This window comes from Manacus vitellinus, unplaced genomic scaffold, assembly GCF_001715985.3.
Source record: "Manacus vitellinus isolate BGI_N305 unplaced genomic scaffold, ASM171598v3 scaffold_42_pilon, whole genome shotgun sequence".
NCBI classification, from domain to species: Eukaryota; Metazoa; Chordata; class Aves; order Passeriformes; family Pipridae; genus Manacus; species Manacus vitellinus.
In genome coordinates, this window is record NW_021940553.1 from 6,810,447 (window position 1) to 6,824,700 (window position 14,254).

Here is a 14,254-nt window from a genome sequence, read left to right on the forward strand (position 1 = left end):
GAAGTTAGTAATAAACAGAATCTCTTCTTCTCTTTACTTGCCTATCCTTTGTCTACATAATGATAATTTAAGCTGAGCTTAGAATTCAACAACCAATTTTTCAAATTTTTTTTTAAAGTTTCCTTTACCCAGTGAATAAATCTTTACAGACATGTTAAGATTGTTTCTTCTTCTTCGTTTATGCAACATCATCAAGTTTACATGAAAAAAATCCCCAATGGTGATAATAAGAAAAGCTAAAGACCACAACCTTATTTCTTTGGGCTCTAAAATAACAGTAGTATTTGTTTTTTAATAATCTCATTATTATACTTTTTTTTCTAAGACACCTATCATGACAGTACTGGGGCATCTTACAAAAGATATTTTCCTGATTGTTAAATTAAATCATATTTAGGACCTCAATTAATAATAGGTGCATGAAAATATGTTGGGGGGGAAGGAAAGCCAGCAGTTTTTCTATTAACAGCTCCTAGCAGAGCTGGAAAAACAGGCAGCACAAGTTGTCTAAGTGTGCTGCACACTCCTCATCCCTTATTGTGAAAATGCAAATGAAACAAATAAGAAAAAGGAAGTTGCAAGTCACACACTCCAAAATCAATGCCAGAATTTAGATGGCCACTAGAAGCAGTTTAGTCACCCAGTGTGTATCCAGAAGACAAATACCAAGAGCGGATGTTGAGGAAGACACAGAGGGAGGTAACACCCTTCTCACATGAGCTTCACCCCAAATTCTGCTTCAAAGTTTGGAGAGTACTGGAATACACAGAACAGACACATCCCTGCCTCCAGCAGCTGTCTCACAATCATCTGCTTGATCCTAGGCCAACTGCCATCATCCTGGCTCTTCCTTAACCCTGACTGCTTATCCCAAACACTTCTGAACTCATCACTCACAGGCTTTTACTGCTTTCACATCAGCCATGTCCAGCCTAACCTCCTTTTCCAAGTCTTTCTTTACAGCCAGGTTCTAGATCTCACTTTCCCAATACACACTCTCACATTTTTCCCTCCACCTCTTACTTAATCTTCGCTTTCAGAAAACCATTTTTTCCCACCACTTTCTCATCTTCACAGCTGTAAGATGCTTTCATTGTGGAGGGCATCAAAAGAACAGGGGTACCTGTTTTTGGATCTTCCAGTTCAGTTTAACTGGGCAAATTTTAATAACAGCAAGAGATGTCATCACAGCACACGCACATTAACACCACTAGGCATCACATCTCCTAAGAACAACAGCACTAGAACTTTCCAGAAAAAAAGGCTTACAGGAGTTTATTACAAGCAAAAAAAAGTTTTGATCCTGTTTTGGTTTTGGAATTGTTTGAAACACTTTAGATCAAGCTTCTTTTGAAAGAAGACAGTTTCAAGTGTTAAATGCCTTGAGAAAAACCAAGCCAAAATACCTACTTTTGTCCAAATTATAATATGACAGGTCTAACAAAACTGCTTCAGGAAAAAGTTGTAGACCGGGCGACTACTTGAAATCCCTAATTTTCCTTAATTCTGTGATAGTAAGTACTTGGCAATGCTAAGAGTAGGCTGGCCTATTTGTGGTTCACAGAGTGCTCATCAGGGTTGTCCCCCACTAGTGGAATGCCCCGGTAATAACTACTCAATTTTTTAAAGTGTCAACTGCAATGGAAGGATAGAACTGACTTTTAAATTTGCATGAAATTTTAGCTGCTGTTCCCTACCCAGATGACACTGACCAATTCCAAAGCAAATGTGAGCTTAGGCTGCAGACAGATACTGGATTTCAAATACTGCTAAGTTACTCAAAGTTTTGCGGTGAGTTCACTGCATACCACCCATTTCCCCACTCCCAAAGCTTCTGTAATAGTTCATCAGCAATGAGTTCTAACAGAGGGGTCCTCACAGCTTCTTGGGGGGAAAAAAATAATCAACGACAGCAAAACAAAGACAGATTTGCTTCAAAGTAGGAGTTTCAAGCACCAAACAATATCTGCAAGAATCTCAATAAGAAAAAAAAAAGAAAATCAACAAAATATATGTTGCCAGAAAAAAAAAACAAACTGCCCATGCTAAATGAATTAAACCTTTACCAAGCTGGAATTACACTTCACTGGATATCTGCAGTTTTATCAGAAGAACCAATTTATTACCACAGGATAATTTTTAAATACTGGGATAGCTTGCAGACATTTTCTTATGGTTTTATATCCTTGACATCTTATTTGCAAGTGAACTCCACAATCCAGAAAAACTTGAAGAATTTCAAGTTGCTGCACTTGAAATGGCCATAATCTGTATTCAAACTCAGCAAGTCATTTCTACTACTTCTGCAACCAGCTTTAAAAAATTAACTGATCAGAGTTACGTTGAAAATCTTGAATCATTCATGTATGATAGGCAAGTATTGCAGCAGTTAAAATTATATTGTTTTAAATTATAACCTTGTTTTATATTTCCAGGTTTTACAAAGTTTTATGAAGTGTAAAATTGCATGCATTAACCTCCTGCCATGTCTACCAGACTTCTGGAAAAATATTCAAGCCTGCGCAATCTATTTCTAGTAAAGGGAAAAAAAAAAACACGAAAGAAATAAAGCCCACAAAACAAAAAAACAAGCAAAAATGTCTACTTCCCGGTAGCCAAATAAACCTTACATAAATTAGTGAAAGCTTTATGTGGATAAATTTTTAAAAAATTAATCAGGAATATGCATCCCACCCACACTCATGAGCTGACTGGATACACAAGATGTAATACACAACAAAACACTGATTTAGTGAAATTAATGTAGAAGAGTTGTAGCCACAACTAATGGCTCTTGAATACATCAGATTTAATATTTTCCAGTAACTGTTCTTGGCCAGCTAAGTTTGTTGATGTGTATATTATTTGGTACAAACAGGCAAAACTCTTTCTAACAATTTAAGTGCCACTGTGACACAAGGGATCTTCTGGGTCACCAAGGGCAATCCCCTGCTGGCAGAGACCACACATCACTGAGTGCCTTTTGTAAGCCAAGCAAGTTCCATCAAAAAGAAACTCCTTTTTTTGTTAAGCCTCCCAGGGATAAAGAGTGAACTAGGATTGCTTGAACTTTCCAGAACCTTCCTCCAATGTCACGTTTAAGTTTGTGTATTGTTTATGTCCGTTTATTTCTGCTTCAACACTGGCTCATACCTTGAATAGCCCATTTTTGCCTCAGCATTGTCTCTCCCCTATTCACCTCACCACCATTCCAACCTAATTCTACATGGCCAGTCACTATTCAAAAGCATATACAGACACACTTCAGCTTCTGCTCAGGAAATAGCTCCTCCAGGCCCTCCATCATCTCAAGCAGCCCTTCTCCTCAACTTCTGTCATTTTTATCTTGAACAAGGCATAACTGAGGACTGAAAACAGTACTGTATACAGGCTGCATCATGCTTCCTAAAAACAGCAAGCATTATTATCTTGCCTATTGGAAATACAGCTCCTGATGAACCACACACTATTTGCTGTTGTTGTAGTTGCAGCACGGTCTCTTCCACACCCCACTATAGTCAACCATCAGATCTCTGAGAAATTAAACAACAAAGCATTGACAGCAGAGATTTGGAAGAGAAATGAGGAAGAGAATTTTGTAAAGGTCTGTAACATCACACCAAAGGAAAACTGCAGTTCCTGCAATGATACTGACTTTGCACGTGATATTCCAAGATTGGGACTAAGCATATGGAGCTCAAAAAAATGCAAGTGACAGTCTGCAAGAAAAAAGAATCAGCTGTTTATAAACAAACAAACCAACCCTACATCAAAACAAGTCAAAATTGGCTAAATCCCCTAGTACATATACGTAGTTTATATGCCTTCAGTGTAGATTGTCTTTCTCTGGACACTGAGAGAAATGGAATACCATGCAAGTTTTACACCTAAATTAAAGCCACCTAACAGAATTAAGTAAAAAAAAAATAATCTATAATCATATTTTAATGCATAAATTCCTTATTGTCATTTTTAGTTGACAAATATCTATTTCATAGCAAAACAACATCATAGGAACAGCTGGATTGCAGTTTTAAGCTCAAATGAACCAGTGTCACATGCTGACAAGTCATCTCTCTGATTGCTTTTGAATGGCAGCACATGCAGATTTATTCTATGCCATAAATTAGAACAATTATTTCTCTGTAGTTCACTTTTTATTTCAGTGAGCCATTGCACATATTTTTAAAGGATATCTTCCCTTTCCTTGACGATAAGTTCATTCTGTTCCTCTAGCTGTCTGATCTTCTTCTCAAATGATTCCTGTTCAGCTTTCAGCCGTTCTTCTGTCACCTCTTTTTCTTCACTTACCCTGAAAAGAATTTGAGAAAAATAAAATATACGCCCATAACCACAGTGTCTGCCTTCCAATTCCTCACCACTTTGCAGGTAAATGGATAACACCCTCTCCACCCTTAAACAGGTTCGTTCCTCACAATGTTTATTTTATTATATTACAAGGGAGGATGCATATGACTTTATGCAATACGTCATTTCTTCAAAGACATCAATCTCAGTAGAGTACATGCACATTAATGGGCAGTACAGAAGAACAAAGGACGGACCTGAACCCACAATTAGCTTTTGCAGCCTGATTCCCTGCAGCCATAATGAAGACTCACTGGGATCCTCACAAGCCCAGGGCATGAAAACAGAAAACTCAAATGGGAGAGCTTAACTGACAAGATAGGAAGGAAATTGGAAAACTTTTCTATTTCTTAATCTATAAAGTAATCCTTCTTTCACATTTACTGGTCAAACATAAGTCCAGGAAAGAATCATTTTTCTTGTTAGCTTTCTCCAAACAAAACAGTTTGTCCTATTCAGGGGATTTTAAAATATCAAGCTGTAGGAGTAAATTTTCCTTTCTGTCTGGGGCATGGCACCCTGTATCTTGCTGCTCAGTGTAAATAACTGGATCAAGATTAAAAGATGACAATGTGAGAAAGGCTTACAATGATCATTTATTCTGCACCTCAAGAGTAGGCTGTAAAAACAATTATTCTGGTATCACGTAGGCAAGAAGATCATTATGCACAGATCACCCTGTAACTATGCTAAAAAACATGGCTTAGAAATCATGGTTCTATAAAAGCTCCACAAAAATATTAAGTAATGAGCTTAGACTAATAAATATTATTGCTCTGCACTTAGGCAATTTCTGTTGCTGAAGGCTCTTAAAGTTCAGTCTTTTATGATGATGAAACAGCTGCCACAGCACAGGTGACAGGAGACCAAAGCAGTATAACTTTTAAAAAACTTCAACTTTAACTTCCTTTAAGTGGAACAATCATATAGAAAGAAGAAAGAGGATAAAAAAAGATATGAAATATACATATATATATACATATATATACATATATATATATACACATATATATACATATATATATATACACATATATATACATATATATATGCATGTATATATATATACACATATATATATATATGCCTGGACTAAGCCGTTCACTCATCCCATCAGACTCACTGCCATTCTTGACAGAGAGCTCCAAGGAAGGACTGACACATCCATTTGACATCATGGTGTTTCCCTTAAGAGGACACAGGTTTGTTTTGATCTTCCAGAAGAAAAGCCATAAATACCACAACTGGGTCACTCCCCTGGGGTGAACTCTAGTATTCCTCAACTCTAAGATTAACCCACAGCCCTTCCCATATCAGCTTGAGAGGACTGCATGAAGTTGGAAATAATACAACTGAAACTCACACTTTTCCTCTACAAACCTAGATGGAGACAAACAACAGATAACATACAATCAAATTCTTTAAATTGGGTTGGTTATAAAGCTTGGATCAAACTATTAATCGGAAAGTTTCTAAATTACAGGAAAAAAGTGCATGGATTAAGTGTAAAAACATTCCACTATTCATATGCCCATGGTCTCATTTACAACACTGGTCCTGGCCTGGGAAGGTGTGATGAGTTCAACCCATTCCTAAGCCCCCGGCCCTCCACTCACATGCTTGTGAGGGTTGTGCACACAGAATTAAAAAAAACAGCAAAGGGAACCAGCTTTATCAACTCTGGATAAATACCAACACCTACACGCTCCTTAGCTAAGCAGGCAAACTTTTGAAAAATATCTACCACACATACTTCTTTGCCCCCTGATGCAGTAACAGCTACAGCACACATGCCACAGGCTGCAGACCCAGGCTTTAGCAACTAACCACGAGTTCTAGAGCCATCAGGTGACTACAGAACATATGACCTTCCTTCACATTATCAGTGAAAGATGCAAAAATGAAAAAAAAAGAAAATAATTTAGACAAACACAATGAAGACAGCTATGACCATGTGGATGAAAGACAAGAAGTAAAGGAGAAGGGCAGGGAATTGGAAAGGAGAGGACAAGTATCATCTCCAGGACACTCTGTAAGGAAGGAAGCTTGCTTACTAACTGCAGGAGTGATGCTACATGAGAAAAAGGTTCGGGACAACTGAAACACTGGGCTATGCTAGCACCCAATAACACTAAACTCAAACATAAGAAAATAAGGTGAGAAAGAACAGGGCACTAGAGAAATCAGACTAAACCTAGCAGGTTTTACTCATCTCTGGATTCTGTGATTTGCTGCTTGTATCGGTGTGCATCACATTCACGTGCTGTATTTGTATTTAACACAGATCACAGCAAGTTGTCACACTCCCAGACACATGAATATATTGTGCCACATATCTTATGCAGTAAATGACTGAGAACAGTAAGTGATCTTAGGAGAAATGTGGCAGTATGTGTTTATGTATCACAAAGCAGAAGACAGCCCATAAAGGGCAGGCAAGATACAGAAGACAGTCACTCACAGGAGGTGGCAAAAGGAAGTTAGAGAAAAGGAATACAAGAATGTCATCAGATTATGCTGGATTTATGTCACTTCATAGTAATAGCTCAGTGAGATTTTTTTATATACTTATTTCTTTGCCTTCTGGCAGTAAAGAACAGATGATTTCTAGCAGAAGGAGGAAGGACTCCACTGATGCCATACAAAAACATTACAAGGCTCCTCAAAAGGATTTTCACCCACTATTCACCTCCTTGGGTCAGAAAAGAGCAGTGAAAGAATGAAGGCACCACAACTACAAAGGGCACAGCTGCTCCACTGGGCAACATGCAGGTGTTCAGCTCCATTGTTTTTGTTTCCAGGATCAAATAGAGGACTGATGACAAAGATGACAAATCAGCAGAACTGATCCTCCCATTTAGTGTCTGAAGCATTTTGTTGCACACAATTCACATTGACCCCACCTTGTGTCATAGGATATGCACCATCTTGTTTCAAGATTTGTTTTAAATTTGACAGCTTATATGAATTCAATATAATAAATTCATAGTAAAATGCAAAGCTTATGTAATTCTAGATGCACTTAAATCAATATTTTAATTTCATTTTACAGGAGCCTCTGTAGAAAAAGAAAAACTCATAACACAGATATATTGACAAAAAACCCTCCTAGGGCATCAGCCTGAGGGTTAAAATTAATTCCTAGTTCACCAGTTCCAATTACTGTGGTGTGCTACCAAGTCCACTGCTGATACCAGTGTTTCTGTCTGATCTAAAGAAGGAATTGATCAACAAGTTTACTGGTGACACTGACTCATTCCACTGAGTAAGCAGGATTGATGCTCTCCAGGTGGAATTTCTGAAGCACTGCACAAGTCAACAGCACTTCAAGTTTTATTTGTTTAATGAAAAACTGACACGCACAAGAAAGAGCCGTGATAATACTCACATCAACACTACACTAGGGACAGAACTCAAAAGAACTCTTCCTGACTGAAGGCACTTACAATCTTTAAAAATGAAGAGTTTTAAAAATGTTCAAAAAAAAAAAAAAGAGCTTTTACCAAGAGAAATATGAAATGCATTAAGAACTGTGGCTCAGCAAATTAAGACAGAAGACAAACAAACAAAACAAACAAAAAGCAGAGATACAAACACTGGAAATTTCACTGATCAGTCCTATGCTCTTTGGGAACACTTAAATTTTAGGAAACAGTAACCTGGTATTTGTCTGCCAACTAGCTAGCAAAGATGAAAACATTTTGGTGACCATTTTTGAAAACTACAAGTTTTTAAATTTCAAGCAAAAAGTGGCATCTGAAACAGGCAAGTCCATCACAGGAGTCAAAAATCAAGCAAGGACCAAGATAAGGGCATCATGCAAAGTCCAGCACACATGGATATCATGGAATGAAACCAGCTATCCCGACTGAAAGACATACTCTAGAAAGGCAAAAACAGAGCTTTCCATGCCAGAGTTGATTTTGCCTCTGGCACAACTGAGTAATAAAGTGACTTTTAATATAAGCACTCCAGGAAGAGAAAATGGCAGTATTTTTTGTCCAAGAACAATGTTCACAAATCTGATACATTTTACTTCAGTATCATGGGCAGTTTGTACAAATTAAAAAAAAAAATAACAAAAAAAATACGGTCCCAAAACCTAATTGAAATTGCTGCACAATGGATAAATTTTATGATATGCATCTTGCAAAATACAAAACTAGATCTCACAGCATGAATTTATAGCTACAAATGACTTTTTAAGCACAAAAGGTAAGTGTGATTGGTGATACAATAATCCTGGGCATGCTTTTCCTATCAGCACAAAGCCATTTGCCAGACAAGCTTAGGGATATCTCATTTGCAGTCTCACTGCCTGACCAATTAAGAGAACTGAAGCACAATATTGCTCCTAAAGTAGCATACAAAAAAAAAAAAAAAAGAAAAGAGAAAAGATCTTGAGGTTAAAGCCAGGTAACAATTTGGTTAAATATGAAGTAGTGGAACCCAGGAGAGAAGGCAACCCAAGAGGCCAAACACTGAAGATTTGTAATATGGGTTTCCACAGGCAAGTTGTCCTTCAAAGATCCTGGAAGAAAAACACTTAAATAGCGGATATATGCTACAATAGTTTTACTGTCCTCCTTTGTAATGGTTTCCAGTTCTGTAACCAAATTAACCTTCTGTTTTGATTCCCATTTTCACCTTTTGTTGGAAAATTTCAATTTTAGTTGGTCGATTTCATCTTATCAGGATAAAAAGTCCAGATAAAAGCAATGGCAGTAGAAAAGTCTGGCATCCCAGACTGCTAGCATCCTACAAAGGGTTTAGGAATCCAAGGTCTTGGGAAGGAGGAAGCATCTTCTCAGTAAGGGTCAAATGCATGTCTGAAGGCTGTTTGGTAGCTGCCAGTTGCAAGTCATTCTGGGTATGCCAGTGATCTCAGCCAGAAAGACACTAACAGGATAGCAAGAACTGTCTTGTATCTCATTTGGAAAGGGCAATCACTCCCTCCCACGGGTGAGTAAGGGCATTACGATTCCTTTCTACCTAAATTGCTTCAGAAGATTTATTTGCAAAGACAACAGGGAGCCAGCTTTCTCCATGTTTATCTTATCTGAAGAAAGAAAGAATATAAAGTAGCTAGTTACCAATTTTCACCACTAAAAACAAAAATTAAACTTTCACGAGCCATTCTCTGTCACTTAGTCAAGGCCTCTGCTCACTCTAAAGCAAATTGCATATGTGAGCTGTACAGGTAGGTGAACTGTGCAGGCAGGGAAGAAGCATTTGATACACCTGCCATACTAGGAGCCCCAAAGTCACAGAAGTATGGCTACAGGTGTGGCCTGTATCAGCTAGGAGTGAAGGGAATGCTTGCAAGCACACACACATTCACTCTCTCTGCAAAGAAATTTGAGATCCTCTCCATTCAGCCAAAGGCCACGACAGAGAGAGCTCTCAAAATCTGCATAACACTTGAAGTATTTCACTCTAGAACACTTCATAATCATTCTCAGTGTGGTGTTTAGCAAATCCTTAATGTTCAGCAGTCAACTGGTCACGTCCCAGCAGACCCTGCACTGCTCCTTCTCAGAGAGGCTGATGTGTCCTGACACTGGCACAGAGAACGAGTGTGAGGAACTTTCAGTGTCTTCACCACGTCAGTGCTCATTTCATTACATAAGCTGATGACTGCTTCAGGAGTAGCCTGCTGTAAGAAAAGCTCAGAGAGAGTCTTCCTTCCTCCTTTTTAAAAGGACTTGGCTTATAGGCAGAGATAAAAATTTGTTCTTACTGTGCCACCTTCACCACCATGACAGCAGCACCTTACTGAAAACACGAAGGTGCCATGCTGGTTGCTTTTGAAAATAAAGGCTGATCACACTCAAGAATTTATTCACAAAGCATTTTGGCATTCATGGGCATGACTCATTCTACTCAGAAGTTCCTCTGTAAACAGAGTTTGAAAAGAATCTGCTGACACAATAAATAAAAAAGTTCAAATTTGCAACATTTGAGTATTTTAAACTTTGGAAGCAGTTTGTCTCTCTCATTTCACCTTAAAAGGGAAGACAGACTGCATACATTCAAAGAAAGGCGAGGTAATTGCTAGATTTACAGGTGGCAGCACAGATCAAAAACTATGATTATTCAGCCTAGAAAGGAGGATTAGAAAGGATACAGCTGAGTCGTTTCCTTTGACCCTGTCTCAAAATCCAATTTCATAAAGTCCCTAACAGCTAACGTGATGTCAGACACTGGAATCCCCAGCAGCAGAGCATTACAGCCAAGTAACTGACTTTTTTTTCAAAGAAAAGGATATATTAATGCATCTGGCATTAGAATTTACTCATACCAACACAAAGTGTGACACTTCAGTGAATGCAGTGGCACACGCCTCCCCAGTGTTCAAAAGTGCAATGGGAGTAAGAGTTGGAGGAAGAAAAGTAAAAATTGGGAAGAGAAAGAGAAGTACATGAGCTCTCCTTGAGCAGTCACAGAAGTCAGGAAAAGGCCACTAGCCTGAACTGCTCAAGCAAGACCTGGTTGAAATTCGAGCCCCAAGAGTTCATCGTATTTTGCAACTGGTTTCCACACAGACAGAATTCTACCACTTTACAACAGCCTTCATGCAGCCACTTACTGACCAATCTATTTCTGTCCACCTTCCTGCGTCAAACCTGCACAAATTAGTCTCAACTACCATCTTTTTCATTCATAAATTGTAGCAAAATAAGGAACAGTGAGGTATAGCCCTGGTCAAGTGAGACCTTTATTATTCCAAGTATTTACTGCAGGTCAGTCTTCCTGGAAAACTTTTGGCTTTCTGCTGGTCCTTTTTCTTCTCTGAAATAGCAGAGAATGTTCTAATGGATGTAAGAGCACTCCATCATGGTACAACTAAGGATGAAAATTATGGAGAGTTTTAAAAAAGTGACGAGGTGAGCTGAATTAAAGTTCAACTTCCCTATTACTCTGCAAAGGACTTTTAATTACATCCAATAAAAATATGATTAGGTTTAAAAATAAAAGAGAACTAAGTATAAAATAATAGTGTTCCACTAATTTTACTTTTCAAAATTAATGTTGCTGCACCTTCTATTTTTCTTCAAAGAAATGTCAGGCAGAAATATCAAGCTGTCCTAAGGGAAAAATCACAGCATCTGAGATTTAAGAAGAATCCCATGCTCAAATGAATTAGTGTACTACTATTCACTAGAGAGCACTGTATTATGAAGAACAATGTAATAAAAGGCTTTTTTTAATATTAGAATATAACTCTATATATCAACAGTGGCAACAGTGTCCAAATAGCTCCAACATCTGACAATTTGGAACCAGGCTTCTCAGCAATCTACTCTTTATGACAGTCTTAACTATACATTTTCTAACACAAGATATGATAAAATAGAGTTGCAAGCATGAAGAACTTCAGAAATTACTGAAATACTGTATGGCAAGAAATCCTATATTAGTACAAATCATTAGCAGGTAAAATGGTCCACTAGATGAGAATAATCGGAGAGAAAATATTCCTAGCTGCACCAGAGAGTTATTGCATGACCTTGAGCAAGTAACTTAATTTCTCTGTCCAAATTTTCCTATATAAAAAGAAAAGGGACAGTAATGCTTGCCAATTACTGCACAGGCATGTGAAATCTATGGTAAAAAGTATTTCATTAATATCAGAGAACCTGTATTCTGTTAAAAAAAAAATTTGCCTTCAAAAATTCTACATGTGGACACTAACTTTTAGCCCAAAGGACCTGAGGGCATCTCACGATACTTCGCCCCCTGATGTCGTGCCAAAGACTGACAAAGGCCCACGTGCTCCTCCTCATTCTTACAGCCACCATGTAAGAAGTGGATTTCCAGATATTCCGAGTTGTTAGGGACAGAGAGGAGGACTAAAATGTCCTCACTCAAATTCAACCCATCTTTTACCTTTGTGAATGTAACCAGCACTAGAACGAAACCGAAAAAGGCTTTTGCTAAAGCTGAGAAATTTGCACTACTTGAGCCCCTCCTTTCAAAGGATATGTAGCACCTGAAGAAATTAATCAAAGTAAAAGTTTGGCTAGATAAGTAAAAGTTACACAGGAAAATATTGATCAACATGTTTCAGCTATTAAGACCAGCAATCCACCTTTAACATGGCATCCCCTGCAAAAGCTTACTCCCTGCCAAATATCAAGCACTATAAAGCTTCACAGTAACAAAGTTTGTCATTTCCAAAAGCAGCATGTTTTCATTTAAAGCACGTGATACATGCAACAAACAAAATCCTAGACTTGTGATTAGGTTTATATGGATGAACTACTGCTGGTCACTAAACTTTGGCTTTTGTTTTAAATATACATTTAGGGGTCACAAAGTAAGGAAAAACCAATCAGCCTGCTTCATTGTTCATATCTCTTGCAGCAAGAAAAATTACCTTATGCAAATATTCAGTATCATAATGCAGTTTTACATTGCTTGATGTTAATTAGAGGAATGACTCCTTTTAAACATAATGCATTTTCAGGTGATGCTTCTTCTTACCTGGCAAGTTCTTTAATTAAGTTTGCAATGCGTCTCTTGTCCTCAGGACACAAATCCTTTAAAGAAGCACTCTTCATTCCTCCTTCATTAGTGACCTGAAAAATTTAAAGTAACATTTTAGAAAGTACCGTTTAAAAGAAAACAAATATTTCATAAGATATTAAAAGCATTTCAAGACCTAATAATTACAAGCTGAAGGCAGATCAATTCCAACTGGAAATAAAATTCGTATTTTTTAAAAACGTAAGTACACTTCAGCAAAACAAATTACCAAATTGTGGAGAATTACTTTAAGAGTCTTTTAATTCAAACGCAAGCTGCTAGCTTCTATACTAAACACGCTGGGTAAAGTTTTAAGACGTGCACTATTCATTGATTCACAGTAGATAAAGGGAAGTAGGTTCTCATGACTTGGAAATCCAGCGCAGTCATACCCAAATCCAAGTCCAAACTTTATTATCACAGAAAGCAGAAAGTAAGAAAAATATATCCTGCCTCAGAGTTTATGACCAAAGCATACGAAACAGCAAAGTATTGTTAGTAGACAGTAAGTCCTTATTTCATTTTTCTAATACACAGGAAAGTCCAGACCCTTTCACACATCGCTACTGTTTGGTCTTAATGGTTTATTTGCTTCCACCGCAGTTAATACCCGTCAAAACAGGCCTGTAACAGCCCCCAGCACTTCGGGCCTTTAATGCACTCCTTCAACGCACACAGAACCGCTGCTCTTGCTACCAGTGCCCACCAGAGGGCCTGCACTGCTGCCCTGCACTGCAACACATTCCCTACCTCGGGGTGCTTCCGAGCAGGAAAAGGTTCTAAATTGGTTTTATTTATCAAAAATTTCTGTGATGGGGGGACGCGGTTCTGCAGTGCTCGTGGAAGGCACGAGATGCGAATCCCAAGATGAACGCGGCAATAAGGGCTACGCTATTCTGCCCAAGGTTTTGACAAGTTTCAGTATCTCCACTCAATCTGATTTATTTCAGTTCAGACTTTTACAAACCTACAAATATTACAAACCTCCCCAGCTCAACTTGAGATAAAAGAATGCAGCCGAACGCCCCGCAGTTTGGCCAAGTTAACACAATAGAGCACAAAAAGCCTGCACAGCTAACACTGGGCTTCTCCCCTCTCATTAGCAGGAACAGCAGCTGATCTACACAGCCCCAGAGGAAGTGACCCCTTTCACTCTCTGTAGCAGTACGTTCGGATACATGTCCGGAATAAAGACAAGTGCCAAAAAATACTCAAGCACACAAAATATCTTTTATTACGGTGAGAATAATAATAATAGTAATAAACTTAGCAAGAGGAATTAAAAACTAAAAAAAGGATACAAAGTAACTATCTTATCGGGTGGCATTAAAACAAATACTACGAACAGCATTTAATA

The 14,254-nt window shown here is 38.1% G+C and overlaps 1 protein-coding gene across 4 annotated transcripts in view; it reads right to left on the reverse strand.

Moving 5' to 3' along the window:
- The window catches only part of KIAA1328 (KIAA1328 ortholog), a 172,174-nt gene that overhangs the window by 149,213 nt on the left and 8,707 nt on the right, over positions 1-14,254 (reverse strand). For 2 of the 4 annotated variants that reach the window (XM_029962160.1, XM_029962159.1), the window contains exons 3-4: positions 12,856-12,950; positions 4,197-4,312 (exon numbers count right to left, since the gene is read on the reverse strand). In XM_029962160.1, coding sequence (XP_029818020.1) covers positions 4,197-4,312; positions 12,856-12,950 — 211 coding nt within the window. Of the gene's footprint in view, positions 1-4,196; positions 4,313-12,855; positions 12,951-13,350; positions 13,511-14,254 lie in introns of those variants that run through there. The other 2 variants (XM_018078819.1, XM_018078820.1) reach the window with 2 other exon arrangements.